This window comes from Tarenaya hassleriana, unplaced genomic scaffold (assembly GCF_000463585.1).
Source record: "Tarenaya hassleriana unplaced genomic scaffold, ASM46358v1 Cleome6, whole genome shotgun sequence".
Taxonomy (NCBI): domain Eukaryota; kingdom Viridiplantae; phylum Streptophyta; class Magnoliopsida; order Brassicales; family Cleomaceae; genus Tarenaya; species Tarenaya hassleriana.
The window spans coordinates 5,105,878-5,121,898 of record NW_010968505.1 but is presented as its reverse complement, the minus strand read 5'-3'; the positions used below and the strand labels follow the sequence as shown (position 1 = coordinate 5,121,898).

Genomic DNA, 16,021 nt, shown 5'->3' with positions numbered 1-16,021 from the left:
TTGGGGGGGGGGGGGAACTCATTCGTTGTCGATCATAATTTGTGAAATTTAGCAATTTTGGAAAATCCTAGTTAAAATAAAATTGATGTTAAATTAAATTAAACTAATTGTTACAAAAATCAAGTAATAATTCTAGTTAAAATCCCTCTTACACCATGGGTTTGTGTTTTGCCTTGCGGTGATGCTCGGGGAAAAATTGGATGCATTATGTGATAAAAATAATGGCTGAATATCCGAAAATTCTGAATATAAATACTAACAGAATCAGATAGATCAAACAATATGTAACTTTAATCAATACAATTCTAATTTAAAATTAGTTAGATATATTTAAAAAAATGAAATTAGTCAAATCAAACCCAATAGAAAAATGATTTGAATAATCAAATAAAGTTGAAAAAATGTTTTATTTAAAAAATATTTTTTTATAACTATTTTTTTAAAATATATAACATTGTTTTAAAAACTCAAATAGTCAAATTCTAGAATAGGCAAACTGAAATAATGCTATTGTGACATTTTTAATTACAATTAAAAGTATAAATATTGAATTAGGAACTATAGGGATAGAAATGAAATTAGGGGATGTTATGGGGACTAAAGTCAAAATAGCCAAAAGTAACGCGGGCCGTTGATGAAAAATCCATTTTGCGCAATCCCCATCGATTCTACGGATTTTGAAGCTCTGCGTCCGTAGACTCGAGCTTCGAGAGGTACATCTCTCTCCATCTCCTCCTCCTGGGCTTCAACAAATCTTAGATTTTTTTTCCTGGTTTGTGTTTTTTTGTTCATGTTGTTTTTCCAAGTCCGCACCTCTCGCCATTTGTTTGTATCATCCTTCTATGATTTCTGTTTTTTTTTTCATTTTACGTTATTTTCTGTGTCGACGATGCGATTTTCGTATTTGGGAGTTCTTAAAACCTTCGATTTTGGTCGACCAGACATTTTTTTCCAATGATTTGCCTTGTTGGGGATGTCTTCCGTGGTGCATTGTCTGAACGAGCGTAAGGGCTTCTTAGATGATTAACACATTCCTGGGTTTGTGCTTCGTGTTGGGTCTCGAGTTTCGTGATGTTGTGAGTTTTCTTCGGCGAATAGTGCCTTCCTGTTAGAATGAACTTCCCATGGAATTTGATGTTTCCTTTTCCCATTTCATTGATGGGCGTTTGAACAATCAACAATGCGCTATTGAATTTGATTAATATGCTGGGACTTCCATATTAGATTTAGATGCTGAGAAAGGATATCATCCAGCTTGATCTAATTCTTGAGGAATGTGATATGAAAGATGAATTCTTCGCATTGCAGAGGTTTTGTGTATTCTTGAAATTCTTCTACTGAGTTGTTGCTGGGCATCGCTTGTGATTCAGTATGAGTTTTCCCGGTGCTTCTGTTGGTTCAAGTTAGTATCTCTCTCCTTTCACTGTGCTGACTCTGCACTTCCACGTATATTTGTGAGAAATCTCCGAGTTTGTTCATGGATTTTCAATTAAAATTTATGGATATTCGAGTTGCAAGGAAGTATGATCTTTTTGTGGTATGAAATCCAGGTTTCCCTTTCTCTCTTTTCATTGATTTATTGCAACATCGTTTCAGGCAGGGCTGTAGGAAGAGTGGTTGAGTTTGGGAAAACTCATGTTATTCGGCCAAAAGGTAAACATCAGGCAACTATAGTTTGGCTTCATGGGCTTGGGGATAACGGCTTGAGGTAATTCTTGTCTGCTTGAAGTTGTGTTTCGGTTTGAGTTTAGTTGATATGGTTTATTACATCAATCTTCTCTGTCTATTGCAGCTGGTCACAGCTTTTGGAGACCCTCCCCCTTCCCAATGTGAGTAGAAATGCTCCAAATGTTTCAGTGTCACCTGACCACAGCTGCCTCTTTCTCATGAAACACGTTTCTTAGTTATCACAGGCATGATGGTATGCGTTACTTTTATCATTCTAACCTATAGTTTGTATTTTAAAATGTAGATCAAATGGATATGTCCTACTGCGCCATCTCGACCAGTAAGCTTGTTTGGTGGTTTTCCCTCCACTGCTTGTAAGTATATTTACCGTATGGAGTTCCCCTTTCACTTCAGTATTGATAAAAAAAAAAACATAATTGTGAAGGCCGATAGGCAGTTAAGTTATGGAGAATGTCAGGTAAACGTATCTAGTTTATGAAAAGAACTAATGTGTCATGTGCCAGTTAACCAGTGATTCAGGCTAATTTTCAGCACTAGGTTTTCTTGATAGTTTACTTCTTTTTTGGTTGGGTAATGCATCCTTGCGTTTCTTTGTATACATTTGCATTGGCCTTGCTCATGAACACCAGTGGCTTTGACCGTTTTAGCTGAGAGACTAAAACTGATGAGTTGCTTCTGAATCTTATTTAGGGTTTGATGTTGTGGACCTCAATGAAGATGCTCCTGATGATACGGAGGGCATGGATGTTACTGCTGCACATGTTGCAAATTTGTTATCCAACGAGCCTGCTGACAGTAAGTTTCCTTTTAATGACGATTTCTTCCATATAACACTTTCTGCGAGTTGAGCTATTCAAAATCCTGGTCATTTAAAATGTGACTATATGCACATTGATTAGAATTTGTACCAAATTTGATTTATAGTGCTTTATGTCAGCCGAATAGAAAAAGTTCAAACCTTGATTTATAGTGCAGCAGTGCTTCATTTGGAACCCTCTGCCTACTTTTGTCAAGAATTGTGGCCATTCACCCAACTTTTTTTCTATATCTAAAACTGCATCTTTTCTTGTGCTTTAAAGTTAAATTGGGTATTGGAGGATTCAGTATGGGAGCTGCAACATCTCTTCATTCTGCAACTTGTTTTACTCTTGGTAAATATGGAAATGGCAACCCGTACCCTATCAATTTAAGTGCAGCCGTAGGCCTAAGTGGCTGGCTTCCTTCTGCAAAGTTTGGTTCCCTCTTTCTCCTTCTATGTTTCCTTCTTATGTTAATCACTTTTTAAAGCTTTTCTTATGATACTTTTGTCATTGTAGCATCAAAACTTACCCTTTGTTTCTCTTTACCAGAACATTGGGTGGCAAGCTAGTCGAGGAAGCGGCCAAGAATCGAGCTTCATCCTTGCCCATTTTACTTTGTCATGGAAAAGGTAATTATCAAATTATCCTACCGATTATCAGTAGTGTTTTTCTCAGTTTATTTGATCTTTTAGGCCATTTAGTCACACTTGTTCTATGGTCTTTGCTTTTGTCGTGTTCTCCTAAAAATGGTACATCAGCTCTCAGTTACTCGTACTGAAATAGCGTTCATATCGTCTTTCCAGCTATTTACCTTGAAGGTTAACTGTGAGGCTACATTTTCCGAGTTTTCTTTCCTTCTTGTTTGTTCTACGGGGAAAAATGATTAATTTGTAACTTTGTTTCAGGTGATGACGTGGTACCGTTCAAGTTTGGTGAGAAATCTACTCAAGCCTTGATCGCTCACGGGTTTAAGAACTTGACGTTTAAACCATACAGGGAGTACGTGATGAACATGCCTTTCTTTTGTCATGTTCTGTTCCATGTCATAAACAGTATATAGACACCGAACAGAGAGAGTAAATAGGGATCTCTCTTTAATGCATAAGTGACTGGTCGTAGGCCTTAATTCCAAGTTTCAACATCCTAATGCATGCATATATTTGGGTGTAGATAAATAGGGAGTATAACATCTTTGGTAATTCAAATCTAGATGAATGTTTAGATAGAGGCTATGAACAAAGACCTGGAGCACAAGGAATAAAGCTTCGAAAGTAACTTAGATTGCAAGTAACCATGAGGAAATTGTATTTGGATCAAGCTAGATGATTGGCAAATCAATCAAGATAAGATTGTCTATCCATCCAGTTTCATCCCAGCACAATTTACTCGTGGTTACCTGCAATGCAAGTTACTTCTGAAGCTTTATCTGTCGAGCCTTGTTCCTTGTGCTCCAAGTCTTTGTTCATAGCCTCTATCTCAACGACGAGATCCATCAATGTTGAGTTTCCGCGTCCGATGAAATCTCTGGAGTTTAGAGATCAGAGTGTCTTATACTCTTAACCTCTCGATGATCATTTTGCAGGCTTGGTCACTACACAACCCCGCAAGAGATGAACGATTTATGCGCTTGGTTGACATTAACCCTCGGGCTCGAGGGCTGAATTTGCTCGGACGGAATGAGGTAAGTATCCGTACTTTCGAAAGCTTACCGGCTTTTCCCCCGCATGCTTCTCAGAGGTACAATATAATCGGGCATAGGTTGGGGTTTCCACTGTTCTTGCTTCTGTGGAAAAACTAAGTTAAAAAAGACAGTTTGGTCTTGCCGTCGACAAAGCAGCACAACAAAAAATCACAAGACTTTTCTTTTCGGGTATTTTAGATTTTGATTACAAGTGATATTCCGATTGTCCGTTTGTAAAACAAAAGCCATTTGAATCGAATTATCAAATTCGATCAAAAATATTTATTGGTTATGATCTTTCTAAAACCAATTGAATTTTAAAAATAATTCAAAAATTTGAATAAAAACAAAAACATTTTTGGATAATGAATATATTTTTTTTACAGAAAATTTGAAATCAAATCCAAAGTTAATCAATAACTGAATGGATATGGCTTTTGCAGAGAAGTCGAAATAATTAAACAAATCGACGTCTAAAATATCTACATTAATAGGGTCCGTAAAAAATATTCAAATTTTGGGTATTTTCATATTCAAGGTAATGGATTTAAAAATGGGAAAAATCTTTAAAAAAAAATTCAAGTTTTCAATTTTGACAAAAAAATATGAATTTTTTATTTGATCAAATAAACATTAAAAATTTTAAATAAATATAAAAAATATTAAATTTTTAAAGTGATCCATAAAATATATAAAATTTTCTATGATTATAAAAAATTACTGAATTTTTTTAATAATCTAAAAAAATATATAAATTTTCTACGATTATAAAAAAAAAATTAAGTAAAATAATCTGATTTGTTTTGTTTATTTTGATAATAGTAGAAGAGTTATTTGATAAAATAAAAACTTAAAATTGAAAAATTATGTGTTTTTTTTAAATGCATTGCAAACTTTAAACCCAAACAATTAAGATTCATTATTAGATTTCTCAATAAACAGAGAAATTCTTGGATGCCTGTTCAATTCCACAATAAACATATCAACCAACATTAACTTGACACGTCTCGTCTGCTTTCATATTTCTCTCTCTCGATCCAACTATCTCAGGGATTGGGCGGCAAATTTGACACGTGTCGTTACTGTGTTTCTCCACGTCATCATCGTCTCTCGCCCTCTCACCGTGCCTGCAAAATGATCAGATGGGTGTGTGATCAACACAGAAATGCTCACACTCTCTCTCGTCTCCAATTCCCGAACCCTTAATTTCACCGGACGAAGATCTCTTTTTGCTCTCACCATGTCGATGAATCTACGGTCTCATGCTTTTGCCGGTAACCCATTAAGGTTAAGAACCCCGAAACCTACCGACCCATTTTCTCCAACCTCCGCTATCGAATCCCTCAAAGCCCTAATCACCGAAATCCCCAATCACAACAGTTCGCCATCTCCGGATTTCAAGGTCTTGCCGTTTATGAACGGTCGTCCCCTGGTGTTCTCGAGCGGCGGAGAGGGTAATAATACGACGCCGAGTTGGCATCTGGGTTGGGTCAGCTTCGCGGATTGTAAGGGGTTGTGGGCGAGTTGTCGGGTCAAGCTGAGTGAGAACTCGTTTTTGTATCTTGGGTCGAAGAAGGAGGAAGATTTGGTGTTTTGGGCTGTTGATGTGTCGGAGGAAAGTGGTTTGGTTGATGAATTCGGGAGTAGGAAACTCTATTTCATCGAGCTTCGGACGTTAATGGTGGCTGCGGATTGGGCGGATGAACGCGCCATGAGTGATTTGGCCATTGCCGGTCATGTACGTAAGCTTCTTAAATGGTTTCATCTTAACCACGTTTCTTAAACTTTATCTAATTAACTGGGTTCTGTCTATTGACAAGAATGATTTAGTCTGTGTTGCATAGTTAGGGACGAGTTTCTAGTACCATTGATCTCTGCTCTTGTGTCCTGTACGGTTAGTGTGTTAGTGACAAGTTTAAATCCATGTCAGAGCGTATAGATTTGGAACATTCAGTTTCTTGTACCATTAATCTCTGTTCCTGTGTCTTTTGCTCAGAGTTAAGGTTGCATGGTTGGTTAGTGACAACAAGTCCCTCCGGTTCAGATCCAATTTGAAGCCATTCGATGTAGAAATTTGTAGTATTTAGTTTTTGGCTGTTGTGTTTGCTATTTGTTTATGACTTCTACGACTTTGAGGTGATTATGCTTTTGCACATTACAGAATAGTTTTTGTGGACTACTCACTATTATGGTGGGGATTCCATATTTTCAGTGCAAAAATATCTCTATAATGTCTGGACAGAATTGCAAATATATGATATCTAAAAATGTTGTAGAATTTAAAAAGTTAGATATCATGCCATTTATTATGGAGCATGATCCTATGACTTAACTGTGTTATCTACATACAGGCCAGGGCATTGCTTGAGTGGCATAATGTATCTCAGTTTTGTGGGCATTGTGGAAGTAGTACTGTTCCGACAGAAGCTGGAAGAAGAAAACAATGTTCAAATGAGACATGCAAGAAAAGGGTTTATCCCCGTCTTGACCCGGTATATTGCTGCCTCCCGTTTTTTTTTTTTACGTAGTAGATGTAGATGAAGTTGCACTACTAGCTGATGACTGTTCTTAATTCTTTGCAGGTTGTTATAATGTTAGTTATTGACAAAGAAAACGACCGGGCACTTTTAAGCAGGCAGTCTAGATTTGTACCGAGAATGTGGAGTTGCTTAGCCGGATTTATTGAGGTTTGTGTACCTCACTCCCAAATCATCTCATCTTATAGTAGGATTTGAATTTATGTATATACCGTTCTTTTCAACTATTTCCCTCTAAAAGAACCTCACTATGATGAGTTCTGAAAAGTTCAAACCTTCTTAGTATTTTCTATCGGTTTTCTGCGTGTAGTTCTACCGGGTTTCATATGTAAGTTCTGTATTGCGTTGTCTATGCTGTTTCTGCTAGCCAGGGGAAAGCTTAGAAGAGGCTGTAAGGCGGGAAACATGGGAAGAGACCGGTATTGAAGTAGGAGAAGTTGTCTATCACAGCTCTCAGCCTTGGCCTGGTTAGTATTGCATTGCATGATCTAAATAGAGAGATTATTTCTGGTTTAAGCAATGATCGTTTTCTGGTTAGGTCTTAAGTTGGGCTTGTGACTTGTGACACTTTTATTTCGTGTTACCTCGTTCATCGATATGTTTCGGTCCATAGTGTTCATTTATTAGAAAACTCAATCTTGTATCAGAAAGTAGCAATATCTCCATAGTGTTCATTTGCACCATGGAAGCTTTTATTCGAAGTTCGAGGACTTCATCATGTTTAAACATACTTCTTTGGATTTTCCCGTTTCTTGATTTTCAGACTGTAGTTTACGTTTTTCTCATGATGGTTTGTCTGTTATAATCTCGGCCCGGATACCAAACTAATTGACACCGTAAACGAATGTCTCATATTGGTTCAATCACGTGGAATATACATGTTTTGTTCATTTTTTAGAAGGTTTATGAACATAGATATACCTATTGTTTTACATGTTTTAACTGTCGAGCCATTGCAGTCGGACCGAGCAGCATGCCGTGCCAATTGATGCTAGGATTCTTCGCTTTCGCCAAAACCACCGAGATAAACGTCGACAAGGATGAGTTAGAAGGTAACGTAAACTTTACCGGTTTCGTGAACTCGCTAATATCGGGAAATTAAGCATATGATTCTTTGAAACTCTCAAGATGCCGAATGGCACAGCAGAGAAGACGTGAGGAAAGCCTTGACGTTCGCGGAATACAGGAAGGCTCAAAGAACGGCGTCGGAGAAAATAGAGCAAATATGCAAAGGGGTCGAGAGAGGTAAGAATCTATCCACCGATTTCAACGTGGAGAGCGGAGAGCTCGCCCCGATGTTTATCCCGGGGCCGTTCGCTATCGCCCACCACCTGATCTCGACTTGGGTAGAACACGGGTCGGATTCAAGGTTCGGTAGGAACTGAACCCAACTTAGTTTTCTTTTCAAGACTGTAGCTTCAATATCATTGACATCGAATTTGAAGCCATGGATTTGGAATGCGAGGTTGAATCGGATTTTAGATGCATATTTTCTTGATTATTTTGTTTGGGTCATTGTTTATACATGTGCTTGTGTTGCATAAAACATATTGTGTTCTCCACAAGTCTGAATGGATTTGTTTCTTGGATCACTTGGAGTTGGAGGTGACGCAGCAAAAGTTGTCTTTTTTTTGTTTGAATATTTTTTTCGGGTTTTTAGTTTTTTTTTTATATATTTGATTCGGTTCTGATTCGTTTTATTTTATAAAAATTATATTCATTCGATTATTATATCCTATATTATTTATAACTTGGATCGATTTGGTTTCCTTTTCATAATTAAATTGAATGCCCCCCCCCTTTTTGACCGAATGATCTTGTTCGTAACCGGAACGGGGATTAAACCAATAACCATATAGGGTAGTGGGTACGGATTAAACCGAAGTAAACCCCGTTAATCCGATAACCAATATAAAGTGCAGATACAACCGAAGCAAACCAAAACAAATGGGGACTGAAAATTAAAGAAATAAAAATTGTTTTGCATCTTCCATTTACCGGTAAAAATTTGGTCATTTTGATGAAAACCGGACTGAATTCACTGAAATTGAAAATACATTAATGGAAAATTACATTTTAACATGTAAAAAAAAAATCGTGTATATACATGTATATTAGCCGACCAAAACCATATATAACGCCTTTATTATTTACGGTTGAATTCCACGATACTTCCCGTACACGCTTTCGCACCTTATCCCAGCTCAGATCTCTCCAAAACCCTCTCTTCTCCTGCAGCTATTATTCTCCCTTCTTCTCCGACGAGATTCAGACAATGGCTACAACCTTTTTCCGGAGACTCGCCAAGTCCGCTCCGACCACATTCTCCCGTGCCTCCCGATTCCACGGGGACTCAGGTTTCGGCACGTTCCGCTTCCCGGTCGGCGCGATTGCCGCTCTTTCCGGCGGACTCTCGTACTATTATTCCTCCTCCGACAACAATCTGGTGAGGTTCTTTTTCATTGTCTCGTTTTCTTTTATCTATGGGTTTTCGGAAGTTGTTTCATTTCTACCCAAGCCGGTTTCGATCGCTTTCATCTGGGCATTTTCGCCCAATGGATTCTTCTTGGGTGGTATTCTCTGGGTCAAGCGGGTTTAGATGTTTGTTTGTGTGCTGTTGTTCTTTTCTCAGTTAATCTTGACATATTAGTTGATTTTCGTGTTGTGATTCCAGGTTTATCTGGATCAAGAAAAGGAAGAGACAGGACCGAAAACTGGTGAACTGTTTATTTTGTTTCTGTCTGAAACTTTTACAACATTGCTGATCTAATCAAATTCTCGATGGTTTGCCACGAAAAATGAAGTTCTTGATGGTTTTGCTGATTTAGCTCTTCCTCTAACAAGCGAGTTTCGGATAATTTTCGTTTCTCCAATTTTCGGTTGGTTGTGGGAGGGAAGATGGGTTGAGAACTTGATATAAGCTTGCGGTGGATGTTCCTCGTTCCTTCATCATAACTTGTTGTATCATGCTATATGCTGTCAGCTCTAAAGCCTGATAAATGGAATGAATTTAAGCTTCAAGACACTGCTAGAGTTAGCCACAACACCCAATTGTTCAGGTATGCACTTGATTAATCATTGTTTCACGAAAGTTTGTCCACAAACATACTCCCGCCTTCTGTGTGTTCGCTCGATTAATTGCAAACTGTATTATCCTAGTAGTGACTTTGTGGGCATTTGAGCAGCATTGGTGTAGTTGAGTTTTCTTTGTAGTTAAGGTCAATGTGGTTGAGTTTGTTTGACCTTCTGTACATTATGTTAAATGTTTCATAGGGGTTACGCACCATGCTGCTAACATGATTCGGGTCGTTGATATAAATGTCCGAACCGTATGTTACTGTCACTGAAAGCTTCTTAAGTTGGCATAGAACTATTTCAGTAGTAATTTCAGCTTGTAACTCTGATTTTGTAAATCATAGAGTTCATGGTGATAACCTTCTCCTTTGTCGATCATGCCTTGAAATGATAGGTTCTCATTTGATCCGTCAGCCAAGTTGGGTCTAGAGGTTGCTTCTTGTATCGTGACAAGGTAGGTAGTTTTCTTCACAATTCCACTTTACTGTAAGATTGATGTAATTTGGAACGTATGGGGAAATGACTTCACCAGGGTGGTAATATCTTATATACTCCTGTTTCTTTTTGCAGGGCTCCTGTAGGCTATGACTCTGAAGGGAAACCAAAATATGTCATAAGACCGTAAGTCAGCTGAAAAGTTCTCATCGACTTTGTGTTTTGTTTTATGTATGACCATGCATGAGGTTCACATAGCAAACTAGAATAGTGCTCAGGGTTTTATTCTCCTCGATTATGTATCTAGGAATGGGGGTCAGGGATTATATGAAACCACATCTTAAACTGGCAAAAATATGTTCTGATATTTACGCTTTTAACCTTAGTCTTCTCATTCTTCTGGCCCTTTTCTGGCTTCATGATTTCTCTTTTTCTTTTGTCTGGGAGACCAAATGTTACCTTATGCTCTTCTGAGTAACTCTATGTATGGATGGGTTACTGTTCCTGTAATCCGTTGTGACTGAAAGCTTAAGTTTCATTTCTTCCGAATACGTAGTTGATTTTGCAAGGCAGTATCACTTATACATCAAGGTATACATTATCGTTTATTTTTATAGTTCCTACTTTTATAACTCGCCTCAATTTCATGGAAATTTGTTGACTGCAGATTAAGTTTATTCTTTCTCATATGATTTTCTTCGATTAGTATGAACTGGGTTTCAGGTTTAGCTATTCATCGTCAGTCTTCCGAGTCCTCACTGACATTTTTTCGAAAACAATAATTTTATTATTGGTTTATAGTTAGGTTATCTCTGCAAGTCTTTAAGCGTCCTTACTTTTCCAATATTTTTAAATTTCAGCTACACTCCAATATCTGACCCAGAGGCTAAGGGATATTTTGATTTACTGATCAAGGTATGAACTATGAAGTGGGTTTGTGTTCATGTATTTTTCTCTTTTGTTTGCTCTTAAAATCTAGCAAAGATATAAATATTCCATCATTTGTTGCTAAATTCTTATTTCATAAATTCCATTCCCTTTTACAGGTATATCCAGAAGGGAAAATGAGTCAGCATTTTGCCAGCTTAAAACCAGGGGATGTAGTTGAAGTTAAAGGGTAGACCATTTATGTTGTACAGACATATTTTCTTTAATCTTGATTTCTTAATTACGGTTCATAATAATTTATTAACTATATATGGTGTTTAACTATTAGTTTTCTGTTTTTTCTCCTGTAGACCCATTGAAAAGTTCAAGTACTCGCCTAATATGAAGAGAAATATTGGCATGGTAAACGCTTGCTACCTTATTATAAATGAATTGATATAAGTTTTATGCCTTGATACAGTTTCTTCTTTTTATACAAAAGTCTCAAGTTTGAAATGAATAATGCACTAGGATTTAGAATTTGTAAATTACATCTATATTAAGGTTTGTCTTAAGGCCAAGATGGCAATACCTTAGTTTGCGTCATCTATCCGACTTTGTTTTGCTTATTTATAGCTCTTAAATGTTTTGTTTTCCCCCTGTTTGGCTCTTGAAATCTCTATATCTCCTGCATAGAAGTAGCATGAATTGCTGGAACTGTAGTTATATCCTAGCTTATGTTTTTTACAAGTGAAGCCATTTCTGATATTTGATTTTGTGTTGGCCTTCACTCTATACAAAAAAAATGTAGATTGCTGGTGGAACTGGAATTACTCCCATGCTTCAGGTGATTGAAGCAATTCTGAAGAATCCGGAGGACAAAACTCAGGTTATCCTCTGTTCATATATCATCTCATCCAAAACATTTTCTGTGCTATATTATATCCTACATTGAAGTTTATTGTCCATAATGAACCCGCGTATTGTCGTTGCACATGTCATTCTTTGTCATTTTTCATGCACATACTAAATCAAATAATGAAATTCAAAACCAACCGGGAATACATAAGAGATGTACTGATTATGTAGCTATAACTTCTAGTCCTATGGTATGCACAGATATCATTGCTTTATGGCAACGTTTCTCCGGATGATATACTTCTCAAGCAGAAGCTTGATGCACTTCAAGCTAAACACCCAAATTTGAAGGTAGAATCCTTTTAGTAGTAATCAATCAATTGCTTTATACCAACGACATTGACGTTTATTTTTTTCTTTTGTGTTGTCAACAAATCCTGCAGGTGTATTATACCGTCGACAACCCAACTAAAAGCTGGAAAGGAGGTGTGGGTTACATTTCAAAGGATATGGCTCTGAAAGGTTTACCCCCTCCTGGGGACGATACTTTTATTCTTGTAAGTCATAACCCTTTGCTTTCTTCAGAACCTTAACCATATCTTGTAATCTGAAAATGATTCCTTGGCCTTTTGGCTTTTTCCATGATTCTTTTGAACCTGCCATATCATTTTTACAAGAAATTTCTCCAGAACTTGTGCTATCTGAAGTAAAAAAAAACTACCATATTTCAAGTTACTGGCTTTGTATTTTAAGCAGGAATTTAAAATCGGTTCTAGTTATGTGGTATGTAATGTAATGACACTGAAACGTTTACTTAGATTTATCTTAGTAATGGACATGATTGAGTTCAAAAATCAAGAACTCAAACCCTTTCCTCATCTCTGTGTTTCTTGTCAGTTGATTAGCAACTGGGCATCTGACAATCAAATCAATAGATTAAAGACCTGAGGTTGCTTTATTTCTCAATACATGTATTTTTCTGGTAATAATTTAGGTATGTGGTCCTCCTGGGATGATGGAGCATATTTCTGGAGGTAAAGCTCCAGACTGGTCACAAGGGGAGGTGAGTACCAATCACCAATACAGCAAATATCTTTTCTTCGGTCAGGTGTATAGATTTTGCATGCAGTAAATTTCGTGTGGTGTTAGGGTTAAGCCTAAAAGAGACTGAAAACTGAAAAATGGTTGTTCGACTGAAAGTATGGAACTGAAAAATCCCTCTGCAGGGGTCAATGAGAGCACGTTTTTCGGTTTCCTTATAACATGACAGTTCTTTCGGTAAATTCTGGGGAAAAATATGAAGCAGAGAGATCGCAATCTTCATTGTCTGGTTTTGGATTCTTAGTGAAACGCCTTAGAACTGTTTCATAATATATCAGTGGCATCAGAAGTGGAAAGAAACAACCTCTGGTTTTGGAACATTTACTCAAAAGGCTGATCAACTGGTGAAATCTTCATGTCTGGTTTTTCTGAACAAAGGTCAAGGGCATACTCAAGGAGCTTGGATACACAGAGCAAATGGTTTTCAAATTCTGAGGAAAAAGCTTGGAGAAGAATCTCATAGTTTTATGCTTCCAAGAAGATTCATGTAATAAAATTCTAAGGAACAACATGGGCATGAGCTCGATCCGACCTACCAAACTCCATGAATAAACGGATTTAATCATACGGATATATCCTCGGGTCATCGATCTACAGGTAATACTCGTTTTCTTATGCTGATTTCGGGACGAAAAAACTTGAGGCTACTCGAATTTTGTGTAGAGTTGAATAAACACATTCAGAAAGATTCTGCATTGTCTTCAATGTTTCAATGTGCAAATTCTCCATATAGAAGGGAGAATGATCCAGGGTTGGTTTGGTTTGGTTCGGTTTTGTTCTCATAACCGATTGAAATGGTTACACATCCTAAATCAAAACAGTTAATGATCTATTTTTAGTTTTGGTATCCAATGTTACTAAGAATTAATTAGCAGTATTTGTTAATTTATGATATATTTTATTTTGGTAAAATGATTAAGGTATGTTTGTTACATGTGTGTGTATTGTACATATAAAATGTCTTAAAGTACGTGATAAAAATTCTCACGAACTTTAGTTAATCGTTTAAATACATGAACCATTTAAATTTTAATTAAAATACGTAAATTTTTGTCGTGAAAAGTTTATTCCATTCAAGACCTAAAAATTATGTTTTTTTTTTAATAATTCAAGATTTTTAGGTTTTTACATTTTATTATTATCCAAAACTATTCATTCATCTCCGAAGAATTCAACAGTGTGGCAGTCAAACTGTTAAAAATAACTGTCTTCCTTGTTTGTCGTTGCCTCACTTTGACAGTTATCAGCGTATCACAGAGGAAAATATAAAGATTTATCAATTATTATTATTATTATTATTATTATTATTATTATTATTATTATTATTATTATTAAAAAAGAATTTGATACCAAAATAACCATTATGTTCCCCATTCTCCACAAAAATCAAAGTATAGGAAATCTTCTTTTTCCTTTTCCAAAATATTTGTATTCTCTTCCAAATTTTATAGCAAATCTTTATGTTTTTTCCTTTTTTTTTTCTCCCATTTATTTCTCCTTCCTCCCAGTCCCATAACACCCCAAAAAAAAAAAACAGGGAGACGACCACAATGGCGTTGCAGAGGTCGACGACGTCGTTTCGGCGGCAGGGCTCATCGGGATTGATTTGGGACGACAGGTTCTTAACCGGAGAGTCCATTAACAACAAAGGCATCGATCACGATCATCGCAAATACTCGTCTCCGGCCGCCGAGACATCGCGACACGACCGATCCGGCGCTGGAAATTCTCGCCGGGCGGAGGAGATGGACCCGCCGCCTCCGGAGGTATCTGGTTGCGGGTTATGTTGTATCCTCTCGTCTAATCGAAGAAGACAGAGAAGAGGATCGAGCCATGGAAAAAGTTAGTGAACAAAAGAGAAGATGACACAAAAAAAAGGTAGCCGTCCATTTTTTTTTTTGAGATTTGAATCTAGAAATCGGAAGGTTGATTATAATAATTTACATTGAAAATGGATTTATTATATTTTCACAGATTGTTATCGTATCTTGCATGGAATGATTATCAGAGCAATATGGTGAGATTCATCGGATCTTCGACTCACTTTATTATTTTACGTTATAGTCATTCAATTAATTGCGTTTCTTTTTTCCTGTGAAATCGAATTTAGTAATTGAAATGACTTTATCACGTCTCAATTATTAGACAGACCAATTAATGAGTCAGTGTGACATTTTATTTTATTGGATATCAATATCATGCCAATCACACACACCTTTAAATGTATATATATATAATATACGAGTTTCGCATGTCATCTCAGAGATATCCACACTACTTGGAATCTAAATAAAAGATCATTATGCATTATGCGATTAGGTTTCATTGGTGTTTACAAAAATACTATTGTTTAAAATAATATAACTTAATCTCTTTGTATTTCTTTATGACCGCTTCATTGGCGGGAGAGATCCTAAATCTTAATTCCTAAAACACTCCGAAGTAGAGATGTCGAATGGATTTGGACAATTTTGTTATCGGACAATTTTACGGAGAACTAGTTCAAGATTTTCCAAGTTCGTGTAAAAACAGATCGAACGAACCAGTCCGCCACGAGTCAACCAGTTCCGGACGAGGCACGGTGAGTTTAAGTATTGTATTTAATTTACCATTTTACCCATAAAACTGATGGAATCATGAATTATCCTGTTTTGCTTTGAATTATTTTCGTCGGTTTTATCAAATTTAAATAAATCAATCATTCTTATTGTATTGCGTTGTTTTGAAATATGAACTTTTTTTCAATCGAAACGTTGTTTTAAAATAAAATATTATATTTTATTTGAATCCGCAAAACCAGTTGTTTGGTTCGTCTATGAAATTGGGCAAATCGGATCAGAGTTAAATTTTTTTCTAACACGTTAAAAAACGGAATGGAATTATTGAAATAAAAATATAAAATTTTTCCACAAAATTCGGATACAAGCCAATGACTGAATAATTACGAAAATGACCCTGATTTTTGTTCGTGTATGTCA

At 36.6% G+C, this 16,021-nt stretch overlaps 3 protein-coding genes across 7 annotated transcripts; all 3 read left to right on the top strand.

Moving 5' to 3' along the window:
- Positions 1-629: 629 nt before the first annotated feature.
- Positions 630-5,307, top strand: LOC104799650 (acyl-protein thioesterase 2-like). Of its 5 annotated transcripts, none has more exons than XM_010522291.1 (11): positions 630-713; positions 1,309-1,402; positions 1,597-1,708; positions 1,793-1,829; positions 1,973-2,042; positions 2,380-2,484; positions 2,769-2,919; positions 3,039-3,118; positions 3,395-3,488; positions 4,072-4,170; positions 5,221-5,307. In XM_010522291.1, exons 2-10 carry the CDS (start codon positions 1,372-1,374, stop codon positions 4,148-4,150), a joined length of 759 nt encoding a protein of 252 aa, XP_010520593.1. In that variant the 5' UTR covers positions 630-713; positions 1,309-1,371; the 3' UTR covers positions 4,151-4,170; positions 5,221-5,307. The 5 variants fall into 5 exon arrangements, with proteins under 5 accessions (XP_010520593.1, XP_010520591.1, XP_010520588.1 ...); XM_010522289.1 differs by lacking the exon at positions 5,221-5,307 and adding an exon at positions 4,248-4,462; XM_010522286.1 differs by lacking the exon at positions 5,221-5,307 and having other exon boundaries at positions 4,072-4,462.
- On the top strand, positions 5,238-8,299 carry LOC104799651 (nudix hydrolase 19, chloroplastic-like). The gene is made up of 6 exons (XM_010522292.2): positions 5,238-5,908; positions 6,522-6,662; positions 6,753-6,857; positions 7,075-7,174; positions 7,667-7,759; positions 7,836-8,299. Exons 1-6 carry the CDS (start codon positions 5,336-5,338, stop codon positions 8,090-8,092), a joined length of 1,269 nt encoding a protein of 422 aa, XP_010520594.1. The 5' UTR covers positions 5,238-5,335; the 3' UTR covers positions 8,093-8,299.
- Positions 8,300-8,882: 583 nt separating this feature from the next.
- On the top strand, positions 8,883-13,802 carry LOC104799648 (NADH-cytochrome b5 reductase-like protein). The gene is made up of 13 exons (XM_010522285.2): positions 8,883-9,153; positions 9,382-9,424; positions 9,691-9,766; positions 10,177-10,236; positions 10,353-10,403; positions 11,078-11,132; positions 11,264-11,334; positions 11,456-11,507; positions 11,896-11,973; positions 12,204-12,293; positions 12,386-12,499; positions 12,937-13,005; positions 13,422-13,802. The coding sequence occupies exons 1-13, from the start codon at positions 8,983-8,985 to the stop codon at positions 13,476-13,478; spliced, it is 987 nt and encodes a 328-aa protein (XP_010520587.1). The 5' UTR covers positions 8,883-8,982; the 3' UTR covers positions 13,479-13,802.
- The last annotated feature ends 2,219 nt before the right edge of the window (positions 13,803-16,021 follow it).